At 57.1% G+C, this 13352-nt stretch overlaps 1 protein-coding gene across 1 annotated transcript; it reads right to left on the bottom strand.

Annotated features, from left to right (window-relative positions):
- Positions 1-313: 313 nt before the first annotated feature.
- Positions 314-11762, bottom strand: ZNF683 (zinc finger protein 683; the record flags this gene model as incomplete). The annotated part of the gene is given in 10 exon segments (XM_082859846.1): positions 314-632; positions 4386-4564; positions 4795-4895; positions 6143-6175; positions 6178-6434; positions 6436-6470; positions 7477-7605; positions 8720-9414; positions 10804-11008; positions 11649-11762. Coding segments are annotated over 10 exon segments (2067 nt in total).
- Between the last annotated feature and the right edge of the window lie 1590 nt (positions 11763-13352).

Below are 13352 nucleotides of genomic sequence, written 5' to 3'. Positions count from 1 at the left end.
CTCCTGAGGCAGGTCCACCAGGCACCCTGTGATGGGGCGGGGGCCCTGGGGAGGCTCCTGCCAGCCCCTGGATTCCTCAGGGCCGCAGGCGTGGGGAGCTGGTTGGGCCAGTTTGGGCTCCTGAGTCTCCTCCCCAGGTGCTTGCCCACGCCCCTGCAGGGTGCCGGTGATGTGGTGGCAGAGGGACACTCACGTAGAGTCTGGGCTGGCTCAGGCAGGGCTGGCCCTGCGCTGGTAGGCTCACCCTTTTGCCCCCTCTGCCCTGGGGGGGGATGCTGGGCGGGGCCGCACGTCTTCCGGGTTGCTGGGTGGCTCAGGCCTCAGGAATCTCCTGGGCTGTGTACGGGGTTGCAGGCAGGTGCAGCCTGGAGATCCTTGTTCCAAACATCCAGGAGCTGGTGGTGGGCATGAGGGACACCTGGTCCCAGCAGGCTCTGCTGAGGTCACCGCCAGTGCCAGGCTCTCTGGCCCACAGAGGCAGAGCTGGCCAGGTCAGAGGCGCTGCCCACTGCTGGCCTCTGTAGGTGCCCCGGTGGCTCAGCAGACCGCCCTGAGCTGTGTCGTCGCTTCCAAAGCCAGGAGCCACGGCTCCCTGCCCAAAGGTCCAACTCTGAGAGGCTCTGGGCTTGGGCCTGAGGGAAAGCAGAGGCAGAGACCGGGTGACAGCATCACTCCCCTGCCTTCTGGGTACCCCTGACACCCCGGCTGCCCTCCTGGTCACAGAAGAAGCTGAGCAGAGCTCTGACACCAAGCAGAGCTGCCTTAAGGAGAGACTGCCTCTTAAGCCACAGGATCTGGACCAAGAGGCAGAGCTCTGGAAAGGCCCTTCAGCATTTAACTCACCCCTTCCCATTCTACACACGAGGAAAGTGAGGCCCAGAGCGGACACTGACATGACTTAAGTCACACAGTGAGGGCTCCTGATTCTCAGGCCAACTGCTGATTTCCCAGGAATCCTCTGGCCTCCAGCCCTTTGGCACCAGCTGACCTGGGCCTTAGGGGCTTTGTGGGCATGCCTGCCACAAATGCCTGTGGCCTCTGCCCGCTCCTGGCTTCCAGAGAGCCTGCAGCCAACTCCCCAGTACCCTCCCAGCCCAAGATTCCCAAACACACTTGGGAGGAGGTACTTGGGCATAGAGATGTTCTTGGGACAAGAGCGAGCCTGGAAAGAGGTTTCGCCTAAGTGGGGCAACACTGACTTCTGTCCACTGTCTTCCCCTGGGGCCCAGCCGAGCCGTGTGTGTGAGGGGAGAGGGTTCAGGACCACAGACCCAAATGGAGACTGCCATCCAAAACACCAGTTTTCAGGGATGGGTTTGCGTCCCAGGCAACAGAGGAGCCAAGTCTGGGGTCAAATTCCTCCTAGCAGGGGCCCTTGATCCCAAATGCCTTCATTTACTCATCTATGAAATAGATGCAGCCTCTCACTCCCCAGAGGCTGAACATCTCAAGAAACAGGAGGGTTGGATGATTCATCCGGGGGCCCAGAGCAAGGCAAGCTGGGCTTGATTCTCAGCTCTGTTACTTTCTAGCTGCAATACCTCTTGCATCTTAGTTTCCCCATGTGTAAATGGGCGTGATAATAAAACTATTGCTTCCTGGGAGTGCTGTGAAGATTGTATGAGATAATCCGTGCAGAGTACCAGCAGTGCTCAGTTAAATGCTAGTAACGATCGATAGCATTCAGGATCACAGAGAGACACATGGCTGCGTGAGCCACCTCCAGAGGAAGCCGTCTGCTCCTCCAGGGGGTGGGGAGTGGGGGACCTTGTCTCTGTCCAATCCATGGCTCAGGTCCCCACTGATGATGGGGAAACTGCAGGCAGAAGGTTAAGGCACTGGCCCAGCGTCACCCCTGGGGGCAATGCCAGGAAGTGGGGAAAAGGGGTCAAAGATGGGGAAGGTCAAGCTAAAGGAGGGAGTGTGGAAAGGGGTCCTGAGAACAGGTACTGCCCCTACATGCCTCCCCCAGGGGCCCCGACATTAGGAAGCTGTTTTCTGAGCATCTAGGCCCTGCACTAGAGGTTCTACATCTGTTACGTTATTTCTCACAACAGCCCTAAGAGGCATTACTGTTCCCATTTTGCAGATGGGGAAGCTGAGGTTCAGAAGTGGGAAGTGATCTGCTCAGGGTCACAGTGAATCCGTGGCAGAGGAGGGATGAGAGAACTCCAGTTGCCTAACTTGTAAGTCAGGGTTCTCAGGGCCGGCCCAGCCCGTCCCAGAGCTTCTGCTCCCCTACACTCCCCCACCCTTGTATTCTCTCCTACCTTGAGGCTGACTCTGCTGGTGCTGCCCTGGGCCAGGTCAGGGCGGCTCTGGCCACCCCAGGGCCTGGGAAGGAAGCACAGGGAAAGGAATGAAGTAGCCTCCTCCTCTCCCACCCCCAGACTGGACCTGGTGGCTCTCCCCCCTCTTCTCTCAGGGCCCACACAGGCAGGATGAGCACCTGAAATCTTGGGGGGCGGGGGGCCGGGGCAGGGGAGGTCTATGCAGCAGCCTCCTCTCTGCTCCCTCCCCCAGCTGTCCACTCCACCTCCAGAGACAGAGAGACAGGGATGGGATGGGCCTGGGACCAAAATGGGGACTAGGCCTGTATCAGGGCCAGAATACAGAAAAAGGACAGTACCCTAATAATTCAAAAGCTTGCCATTTGCTGAGGCCCACCCTATGCCAGGTTTAGCACTAGGTACCAGGCCTACCTAATCTCCTTTAAGCCTCACAAATAATCCTAAAATGTAGATATTATTGTCCTCATTTTTCAGGTAAGGAACTGAGGTCCAGAGTGGTAAAGTGACTTGCCTGGAGTCACACAGCTAGTGAGCCTTGGAGTTAAGGCACTAGGATGGTATCACTCCAAAGGTTGGTTGGGCATCACCACGCTAATGGGGGCAAGATGAGGAAGTGCCTTGGCTGCCCTCTCCATACACTCTGCCCCCCACCCAGGCAATCAGCAGGGAGCGGAGGCCTGTGCCTCAGGGCCAGAGTCCCATTCCCACAGCCAGTGAGAACCAAGTCCAAGTGCACACATGGGATGTATCATCATGCTGGCCCAGGAGCATGTGAAGTCCCTACCCTGCCCTTCCTGTCCCTGACTCACCCGCAGCCCTGCCTCCTCTCAAGTGGGGAAAGAAAGGGAGGAGCAGTTCCATCTGGGCCTATAGGGCAGGTTCCTGCCAGACAGGGTAAAGGGAGGGGATGTGACTTCCAGAGAGGGCACTGGCAGGGTGTGGGCACCCCCGGCGGCCACCCAGGCTTCCAGGTATAGGGTGGCTAGGCCCTCCCCTCCCTTCTCTCTTTGGTGTGAGAGAGCAGCACAAACTCCTCCCCTCACTCTGGCCCCACCACGACCGCCTCCACTCCTCCCAGGGTAGGCTGGAGACAGCCCTGTCATGATAAGATCAGAACAAAGTGCCCAGTCACTGCACAGAGACACAAACACCCCGTGCCTGAGAGCACATGCCATGTTCTTTGCAGATATAGGGCCTGTGAGCTACTGGGGTCCTCTTCGCTATGCCCGTCTCAGCCATTCAGCCTGGCCACCCACAGAGCCTTTTCCCTTTCTCTCAGACATCAGGTAAGAGTGAACCAGCTGGGAGAGATGTAGCAATTTGTTCAGGGTCACGTGGCCAGTGGCATCTAGGGTTAGGACAGAGCTCCGGCCCCCTGGCTTGCAGTCCCGAAATCTCTCCAGAAACAGAGCAGCCCAGTGCCTCAGGACGCGGGCCCTGGAGTCAGACTGCTTAAGCCTGTGTCCCAGCCCCACCACTTCCCAGCTGTGTGACTGGGGCGGTGACTTCACCTCTCTGGACCTCCATTTCCTTATCTGACTCACACAAAATACCCACCTTGTCAGGCTGCTGTGAGGATTAAATGAGATAATCCAGGTACAGCACCAAGCAAGTGACAAATAAAAGTTTAATGTTATTACAATCTGAGATGACAGGGGGAAACCTCTCCATGGCATTTAAGGGCGAATGCAATGCAGTCTAAGCCAACTCAGGAACGTGTCATACTCATGACAAAGGGATGTGAAGACCAGAGCTAAACTGTCCTGTGATGAGAGAATCAAAGTCCACAGGGGCAGGAGGACTGCCTATCCCCATATTTGCCTTTCAACTATCTCTGGAGAGAAAAATCAGGAGATCCCTGGCATGCCACCTGCCAGACTTAGGAAATTGCAAATTTGTTGTAAAGTTTTATAAAAGCACAGGAACTTTATAATATAAAGTCCACATAACCAAAATCGTGGTACACTGACAGGTATATTTTTATGCTCCCAGACACTCATACAGGCTTATTTGAACATCAGGTACACTCCAAGACGCACACCCACACCCTTGGGCCCAGGGGCGCCCCAAGCGGCCCTCCTCCAAACCCCTCACCTATCCCGGGATCTGGCCTCCTCCGGGATTGGCTTTCCCTTGCACTCCCTCCGTACCCCTAGCCCGGCCAGGCGGCGAGCCAGGCGGGCCCCCAGGACCCCGCGCCGCTCGGCGATGGCAAGGGCAAGGTTCCAGGCTCGGGGCGTCAGGACACCTGACCGGTCCCAGGCCGCGGGGACCTCCCAAATCCAGCTCATTTGCAGAGAAACGCCTCCTCCGGCCCGCCCCGCTGAGCAAACAGCGCCCGGCCCGCAGTGCGGGCGCGGGGTGAGGACCGATCCAGATGCTGCCCAAGCCCCAGGGCAGGGGGTGCGCTCTCCAGGGGTCGTCCCCACCCGGGCCACCCCCCTCCCCCGCTTCCCCCACCCCATCCCCGCCCCGCTCCAGCTCTCGGCCCTGTCTGCGCTACTTCTTTAGGACCCCGGAAGCGCCAGGGGCCCACGGGGTCCCGGTGCTGGAAGCCTTCAAGCTGGGCCTGCACAAAGTAGGGCGAAGAGGAGGGTCCTGGGGCTAGAAGTGGCCAGGAGGCTGGACTGAGCCAAGCGTCTTTCCCGCCCCCCCGGAGAAGGAGGGGCTAGAACGCAGGGGCGGAGCCAGGGGCGGGAATGGGCGTGATTGGGGGGCTAGCCTGATTGGTTGGCATGTTGGGCGGAGCCAAAAGGGTGACAGGGTGGGCTTGGAACCTAGACCTCGATACTGGTGGGGACCGACGCCGACCCTGCCCTTACCCTGCCATGGTGGGCCCTTATGAGAGTTCTCTCTCTCGGTCCTGGAGACCCTATGACACAGCGGGAATCTCGCCTGTGGGGGAATCTTCCCCTGGTGGGGAAGCCTATCCGAAACCCACAGGGATGGGAACGGCGACCCCTGCTGGAAGTTGGCCAACTATTATGATTTACTAATACTACTACTGTTGTGACTATAACCTGGGCCTCCTGTACCCCCAAAGGGCAGTACCCTTTCCCACCTGATGCTCCCTCTCTTAACTCTCGGGGGGGGGTACCTTGCACATTGGGGGATCCTCTGGGACTGCAGGAAGAAAGACCGTCAGGAGGGTCCCAGTTCCCCAGGCTCTCTGCTAGTTCTTCCCTGCCGGCAGTCCTTGTAGGACCTCTACCCCTTCACCGAGCTTGATGCCTCCCTAGCCATTTGTCCTCTGTGATGACTGGTCCTGACACACAGGGGGACATCTTGCTTGTGGGTCATGAGTGGACACTGATATCCTTGTGTTCCTGCCTCTCCCACAGGGAGCTCAGATCCTGGCATGTACAGAGGGAGGAGTATGCCGCACCTGACCACGGCAGGGAGTACCAGCTGAGGGAGCACGTAGGAACTGTGAGACAAGAATGTTGCGGCAAGCAGCAGACAGGCATCTGGGCAGGTGCTGGAACATCTGTTCAGAAAAGAGGGCAGTGTGTCCTGTGCTTGGCAGCACGGTCTGCACCTTGCAGCGACCTGGAAGGCTGGACTGTCCATCGGCGAGCTGAGATGGTGGGGCTGGTCCCAGATAGGTCCCAAACAGAGTGGAACTCAAACCCAGCCAGAGTAGATGGCTGCAGGCACCCACCCCACGCGGTGGGCAGCATAGTCTCTTCCTGGCTGTGTTCCCTGAACTGCCAGGTGCAGTGGGGTGTGAAGTCTGGCAAATACATGGTGACCTCCCCCTCCACTATTGAAGCTCAGGAGACCTCAACTCATCATAGAGAAAATCCTTTAATTGCTCTGCCCCTGCCCCCTCCCCAGGGCAGTCCTGGCACCACTGCTCAGGCTGGCTGCTCTTGCTTTCCCCGGGATGCTGAGGACACCTTGACCTTGTCCACGTCCCAGTCTATCTGCCTCTCTGATGGGGCCACCACAAGATCTAGTGCCCCCTGGAGCCATCGGGCAAGGCAGGCAGGAGACGCCAGGGGCAGGTGGGTGTGAGCAAGGCTGCAGGGCCGTGGTGCGTGCAGCCAATGGTGCAGCTTCAGGTGAACGTGCTGCGTGAAGCGACTTGGGCAGACACTGCGCTGGAAGGGCCGGGCCCCTGAGTGCAGGCGCAGGTGAGTCGAGGTTGCTGGAGTTGCTGAAGCGTTTGTGGCACATCTGATGGGAATGGGCACTGGCGTCAGCTCTGCCCACCTGGTTGACCCAGGATCTCTGCTCCCCCTCCCCATCTTGAAAATACCCCCCTACCACCTCCCTGTAGTGCAAGCCTGGAAGCTTTCCCCCATGATTCCTCCCTGGGACCCGCAGATTGTAGCCAGTCAGACTGGGTTGGTATCTTGGTTCTTTTACTCCCTGCATGACCTTGTATAGGTGACTTCCCCTCTCTGATCCTTGCTCTCCTTATTGGTAACATGAGAGTATTAATACCTAACCTCATAGGTATGGTGGACTGAATGAGATAATCACATAGAACCCTTATGCGTGGGGCTGCAGCTTCAGTGGGCGTAATTAACATTTACTGGGAGCTGCTACATGCCAGGAACTGGTCTCGTGTACTAGTCTTCTCCAGGACTCTGGAGAAGCAGGACTAAGTACTACTCCTATATTACAGTGAAAACGCAGAGGCTCAGAGAAGTGAAGCCACTAGCCAAAGCTCACACAGCAAGTTGGAGGCAGAGCTAGGATTTGAACCCAGGTAGCCCGGACTATAACCACTATGCTGCTTTTATTTCTGCCTCTTTAAAACAGGGAAAGAGTCTGGGCCCTTCTGACCTCCCAAGGGACATGGTGAGGCTCAAAGAGGGAGGGAGCTAACATTGAGCTGATGTTATAAGTAGTGTTTATATACTTTGCACACACTATAGCATTAACTCCTCCAACTATGCTGGGAAGTAGGCAATGGGTATCCCCAGGACTCCTAACTTCATTCTTCTCCCCCCACACACATACATCTCTTTTCTCCCCTCCAGGCCCAGGGGGTGACCTCCAATATCATGTCCTGGCCCTTCCCTTCCACCTCCCTCTTTCCCCCAAACCTTGCCTCCTGTCCTGTCTCCACTTGCTCAGGATGGTTGGGGAATGGAGGCCACGGGTGCCATCCCCCAGGGGCCTAGAATTCTTCCGCAGCCTGCAGGAGTACAGGGGAGGGGGAGGATGGTCTCACCGGGCACTTGTGGGGCCGCTTCCCAGTATGCACCAGGTGGTGCTTCTGCAGGTGGGCGAGCTGGGTGAAGCTCTTCTGGCACAGGGCACACTGGAACGGGCGCTCCCCGCTGTGCACACGCAGATGGACCTGAGCCAGGTGTGGGAGAAATGCTGCCAACTGCCCAGAGCCCTCCAGCAGAGCCGGGGATCCTCTTCAAATCTCTACCCACATCCCCATAGGGCCCCCTTTTGGCATCAAGGCCTCTCAATCCCCCTGCATCTGTATCACCTCCCTGAAGGCCAATCTACCATTCCCCAGGATCCCCTCTCTCTCTCTGCTGCCCTGCAAGAGGGGAGATGGCTGTGGTTAGCTGGCCAGGTGAGGGGTACCCCGTGTGTGTGTGTGTGTGTGTGTGTGTGTGTGTGTGTGTGTGTGTGTGTGTGTGTATCTTGTGCAGTGCTTCTCAAAGTATGGTCCCGCAGCATCAGCATCACCTGGGAGGGTGTTAGAAATGCAGATTCTCAGGCCCCACCCCAGACCAGCTGAATTAAAATCTCTGGGGCTGAGCCTAGGAATATGCATGTTTACTAGCTCTCCAGGTGGTTTGAGGCTCGTTAGAGTTTAAGAATTCATGTCCTAGAGGATGCAGAAGGGCTGTTCTCCAATAACCGTAACTTTTCCTCAACTTCAGCAGGTGCCAACTCGCGCCTAGCTTCCGGTCTTTGCTGATACACAGGGATGTGCCCATGGTTACCCCCTGCTGGACGATGCCTATAATGATGCTTACAGCACGGCGCTGATGTGCAGGATCCCACATGATAAAGGCTGGTTGTCAGGTCTGTGGTCTAGACTCACTAAAATCTACCTGTTCCCCGACCTGAACTTCAAATAAGTAAACAAGAGGAGGCTTAACTGGGAATCAGAGAGGATGGCTGTTCAAGAAAGGGCTTTGCCCTAGATGTTGAGAGACTGAGATCAAGACCTGACTGCACCATGAAATCAAGGCAACCTTGGGCAAATCTTTTCTCAGTTTCCCTATTTTTAACTTAAATGAGAGGATCTCATAGACAGTCTTTTAGTGTGGAGAGGACTCCTCTCTACGGATGTGAAACTGAGGGGCCAAATGAACCAGCCAAGGTCATAGGCCCTAGAGGTTGCCCAGGAGTTCCTTCTGGCTGTAAGGTCCTTGATTCTAGAAGCAGGATGGGAGGGGGGTCATTGAAGGATGCCGAGGGGAGCCACGGAGCCCAGAGGCAGATACCTTGAGGTTGGAGAGCTGCCCAAAGCTCTTGCTGCACAAGTTGCACTCGTACAGGATTTTGCCATTCTTTTTCTTCAGCGGATAAGGCAGTGCCGAAGAGCCCGCCTGGGAGCCCGGCGGGGCCGACTTTGCTGGAACCACCCGGCCAGCATGCTCCAGCCCTGTGGAGTCGGTCCTGGCAGCTGCAGAGCCTGGATTCCGGGCCTGGGAGGGTTGGGTTTGGCCAGAGGCTTGAGAGGCCCCTGCGTAGGGGTGCAGGGTCTCCCCCTGGGTGCTGGAGTGCCCGGCCTCATAGACATTCATCAGCAAGGTGGGCACAGCCATGGTGGTGTAGGAGGTGTTCTGGGGCAGCATGAAGAGGGGGGGACACTGCACAGAAGGTAGGCCCCCACAGGTGACCAGGTAAGGTGAGGGCAGGAGAAGTGGGTACACAGGATAGAACGGGCAGAGGTGGGATGGGAGTTCTTTGGAAATGGGGGTGGGTGGGGGCCAGGAGCAGAAAGCCAAGGGACTGGGGCTCTTTTTATCTTGCCACGGGTTTGGGAAAGAGCTGTTGTGAGGAGAGAAGGATGGGCCGGGGGACCCCTCGCCAGCTCTTTCCCGCTGGCTTCCCATCTTGTCCCTGCTCAGAGGGTACTTGGCTGTGAGTTTCTTGCCATTGGAGGAGCCGGCGGGCCGCCTTGGTGGCTGGTGCCCTGAGCAGGAAAGGGAAGACGGTCAGGGCCGCACAGACTTGGGTAAAGTTCTGCTCTGCATCAACCTGCCTGGCTCAGAGCTGAGAGAGGGCTCTAGCCTGCGCGGCACCTCCCCTCTCTGGGCTTTCCTGGTCTGCAATTGCCCTTGCCAATAAAAGAGGCTAGAATTTGTGCAGCGCATAATAATTTCAGAGAGTGAAAGCGATTCAAGAAACCTGTTAGACGTACAGGTGGAGAAGTCAAATGGGCAGTTGGGTGAATTGGTTTGGAGATTAACAGAGCAGCCTGAGCTGGAGACATAAATCTGGGTGCCATGGGCCCAAATGAGATCCCATAAAAGGTGGTCCTAGATCTGCTGTGTCCAAAATGGTAGCCACCAGACACATTTAAATCGATTAAAGTAAGTACAGTAAAAACTTCAGTTCCTCACTTGCACTAGCCACACTTAAAAGGCTCAGTAGGTATGGTATCAGACAGCACAAGTACAGTGCATTTCCATTACTGCAGGAAGTTCTATCAAACTGCTACTCTAGATAAAGAGAACAGGAGAGAAGGGGGGAAAGAAGAGAGAGGAGAGGAGAAGAGAGGAGATGGGAACATGGGAGGAGAGGGGAGGGGAGGGATGAGGCGGCGGCTCTGGACTGAGTTCCTGAGCAGGGGGAGACTTAGGAGGTACGTAAAGGAAAGCAAGCAAGGGAGACTGAGGTGCAACAGCCAGTGAGGTAGGAGTTAAACTGGGAGTGATAGAAAGTAAACTATTCAATATGTATAAAGATTAAAAAGTAGATTGTCTGCTTGGATCCTCATTTATTCACTCAGCCAGCTTTACTGAGCTGCTTTACTCTGTGCTGGGGAAATAAAGGACACAGCAGCATGGTCCCTGCCCTCCAGGTTGAGTTGCGTAAGGAAATGGGGTATCGTAAACAATAAACGTAGAACATAGGTTAGTGAGATTGTACTTTTGTGGAAGAAGAAACTGGCCTCCATGATGTCATAGAGCCAGAAAGGGCAGAACCAGGACTCCACCCACGACTCCCTGACTCCCAGTCAGGGCTCCTGTCTTATAAAATAGGCCCCTCTAGCTCAAACACTCTAGGCAGACAAAGCGCCGCTCTCAACCGCCGGGAATAGCTACGCCTACACCAGATCCCATACCCACGCCTGAGAAAACCACTGCCCACCTCCTCTGCTCACCTCTGCTCACGTGTCACCACCTGAGAGCCCCTCGCACCCCCAGGCAGAGCTCCAGCTCAGAATGTGGCAGTAACACGTGCTTGAGGCACTGTCCTCACGAGTGACACTGGGTCTGCAATGTCTCTCATCCCCAAACCTAACAGTGCTTCCCACCTCCAGCCTCCACCAAGGTGCAGCCCCGTGCCCTGGGCTTACTTGTGCTCGAGGCATCCTCTCTGAGACCCTGCGGGGCTGTGCCCGGGGGTGCTGACTTCAGGGTGCACAGGTATACGTCCGGGCCCTGAGGGCAGGCCAGCAGGGAAGATCTGGCCAGTGCCAGTGACAAGGGGTACAGCCAGCTGGCACAGGACGGGCCATGGGCATCCACTGTGTCTGGAAGTGGCCTGGAGCCTGGCAAGACCTGGAAGGCAGGGGGAAGGGGCTTGGGGGCCAGGGACTGGGAGTCCCCTGGGGTAGTCCCTTGGGATGGTTCCACCCCTAGTTTGGTTTCCAAAGAGGGAGGAGAAGCTAAGACCAACCCCCAACCTACACCCGCCTCCACCATGTCTGTCACTCAAATGGCTTCCCCTTCCCTCATCCGCGTTCCCAAGGGACTCACACGTCCACCCCCAGGGTTACCCTCCCCCTACCCCAGAACCCCTCACTCAGCCCTGCTCTTCCTCCTCCCCTTCCTTCCTGACCACCCTCAGACTAACTACCTGAATGGAGCCAAGGTGAACTTAGAGAAAATCCTCATCAAAGACTGTGTATCCCGCAGGAGGGCCCTGAGCCTCCTCCCTCTGAGGCCCAGGCCACGGTCACACAGCCAAGCTTCCTGCATGGCCCTGTCCCTTCTCATGCCTCACAGGAGAGTCGGGCCCCTGGGGCGCGGGACAGGGTCTCTGGCGCTTCCAAAGGCACATTCCCGTGATGTGCTGGGGTGCGGGTGCTCAGGACCAGGGGAATCTAGGTCCCTTCAGATTTTCCCCCTACTTCTTCCTAACATCCCCTCCTTCCAGAAGCAGCCTGGCCTCAAAATTGGGGATGGGACCGCATCTTACCTGATCGCCTTGGCAGAGCTGGGAGTCCGAGTGGGGGGACAGGGAGTCTCCTGTGCTCCCCAGGGGCTTAGTCTTGTGGCAACAACCCAACTCTGGAGCGGGTTCCCCCTTCATGCCCCCACTACCTGCTGGGAAGACAGGTCAGTCACAGGTGAGCAGTGAAGGTCCTCCAAATAAGAGCCTGTCTTCGAGGACTGGCTCTCCCAGGAAACCACTGTGTGACCTTGAGTCAGTCACTGCCCCTCCTGGCCTCAGTTTCCCCATCTGCAAACTGGGAGGGTTGGACTGGCTGATGTGAAAGGACTGTCTCAGCGATGACATGAAAGCCAATGATGCTTTCCTGGTAGGGGCAAGAAGAGGATTGAATGGAGACTGGCCAATCAGAGGCAAAGAGCCCAGCTGGCCTGAATCCCATTCCTGGGGAAGAGAGGAGAGAGGAAGGTCCTCATGGAGGTACTTCCAGGTAAGCTCAGAGATCTGAGGAAACATTCCAGACCTCCTCAGGGCCACAGGGAATTGAGAAGCTATTCCAAGACTCTACCAACCACAGGCTCCTCACTGAGGGGTGCCCCTGTCCCCAAGCTCATCCACACAACCTTTCTGGGCCTCTGAGGAAGCCCCAATGTCCTGCCACCCAGACTTTCCGGGCTCAGCTTCCTCAGCAGGGGTGGTCTGAGCGAGCGGACCCAGAGTCCGCCAGTCCTGACTGGCTGACAGGAGGCTGCCCTGTGCCAGCTGTCTGCTCGGCTAGCGCCTCACTTCTCTGCTGCTTTCACTGAGGCCCGCGCAGCCCAGGGACCACGCAGCTCGGCAAGTGTCCCGAGGCCCTTCCCTTTCCCCCCCCCGTAACCCTCCTTAACCCCCGGTGCCCCTCGGAGCCTGGCACCCTCACGCGGGTGTCTCATTCCTCCAAAACCCGGTCTCCTCTCTCTCTTCCCTGACTCCTCCCAACCTGCCCCGGGTCTCAGAACACCCTAGAAGGAGAGACGGACTGGGTGAGGCTCTTCACCTGGCTCGGCAGAAGTCCCCTCTGGCTGGGGAAGGAAGCAGGTGGGCAGGTGGGCCGCCAGCCTCTGTCTGTGTTTGCGGCCCCCGTGGGTGTGAGAGGTGACAGGAAGGCGCTACATTTGAAGTTGCCACAAATAGGAAGGGGGGGTAGGCAGGCAGGCGGGGGCCCTGTGGGACCTGACAAGGGCGAGCCGCCCACCTGCCTTTACCTACCTGAGACAACACTGCCAGAGCTTGGGGCCACAGTAAACTGGAGCTACTGGGATTTCAGTGTGCGGGCTGGGATGGAGTGGGGTGTGGTTAACTCTGGTTCTCAGAGAACTCAGATGGCTGAGCAGGAGGGGGACAGAGCAGGGCTCAGAGGCTGGAGCTGGGGTCCTTCCAGGGATGCGGGCCCAACGGGGACAGAGACGGGCAGTGATGTTGAGAGGGAAGACAGTGACGGTGGTGGCAGGGACAGAAACAGGCAGAGACAAGAGGAGGCAACGTAGGGTGAGGCAGGGGAGAAAGCAGGAATCCGATCTCACACAGCAGGCGCCTAGGAGGCAACGAGTACATCTTCCTCCTCTTTGTCCCATCTCTGATTTCTCGGTTCTGGGGAATCCTTTCTCTAGTTTAGATAGAATGCTGAGGGCCCCGCCCCCACCAGCAAGAGATAATTCAAAGACACAGCAAAATGCTTGTAAGGCATGACTA

The sequence above is a fragment of the Leucopleurus acutus genome (assembly GCF_964270905.1).
Source record: "Leucopleurus acutus genome assembly, chromosome: 2".
Classification (NCBI taxonomy): domain Eukaryota; kingdom Metazoa; phylum Chordata; class Mammalia; order Artiodactyla; family Delphinidae; genus Leucopleurus; species Leucopleurus acutus.
Note: the sequence above shows the minus strand (reverse complement) of the source record. Positions and strands in the feature narration are given on the sequence as shown.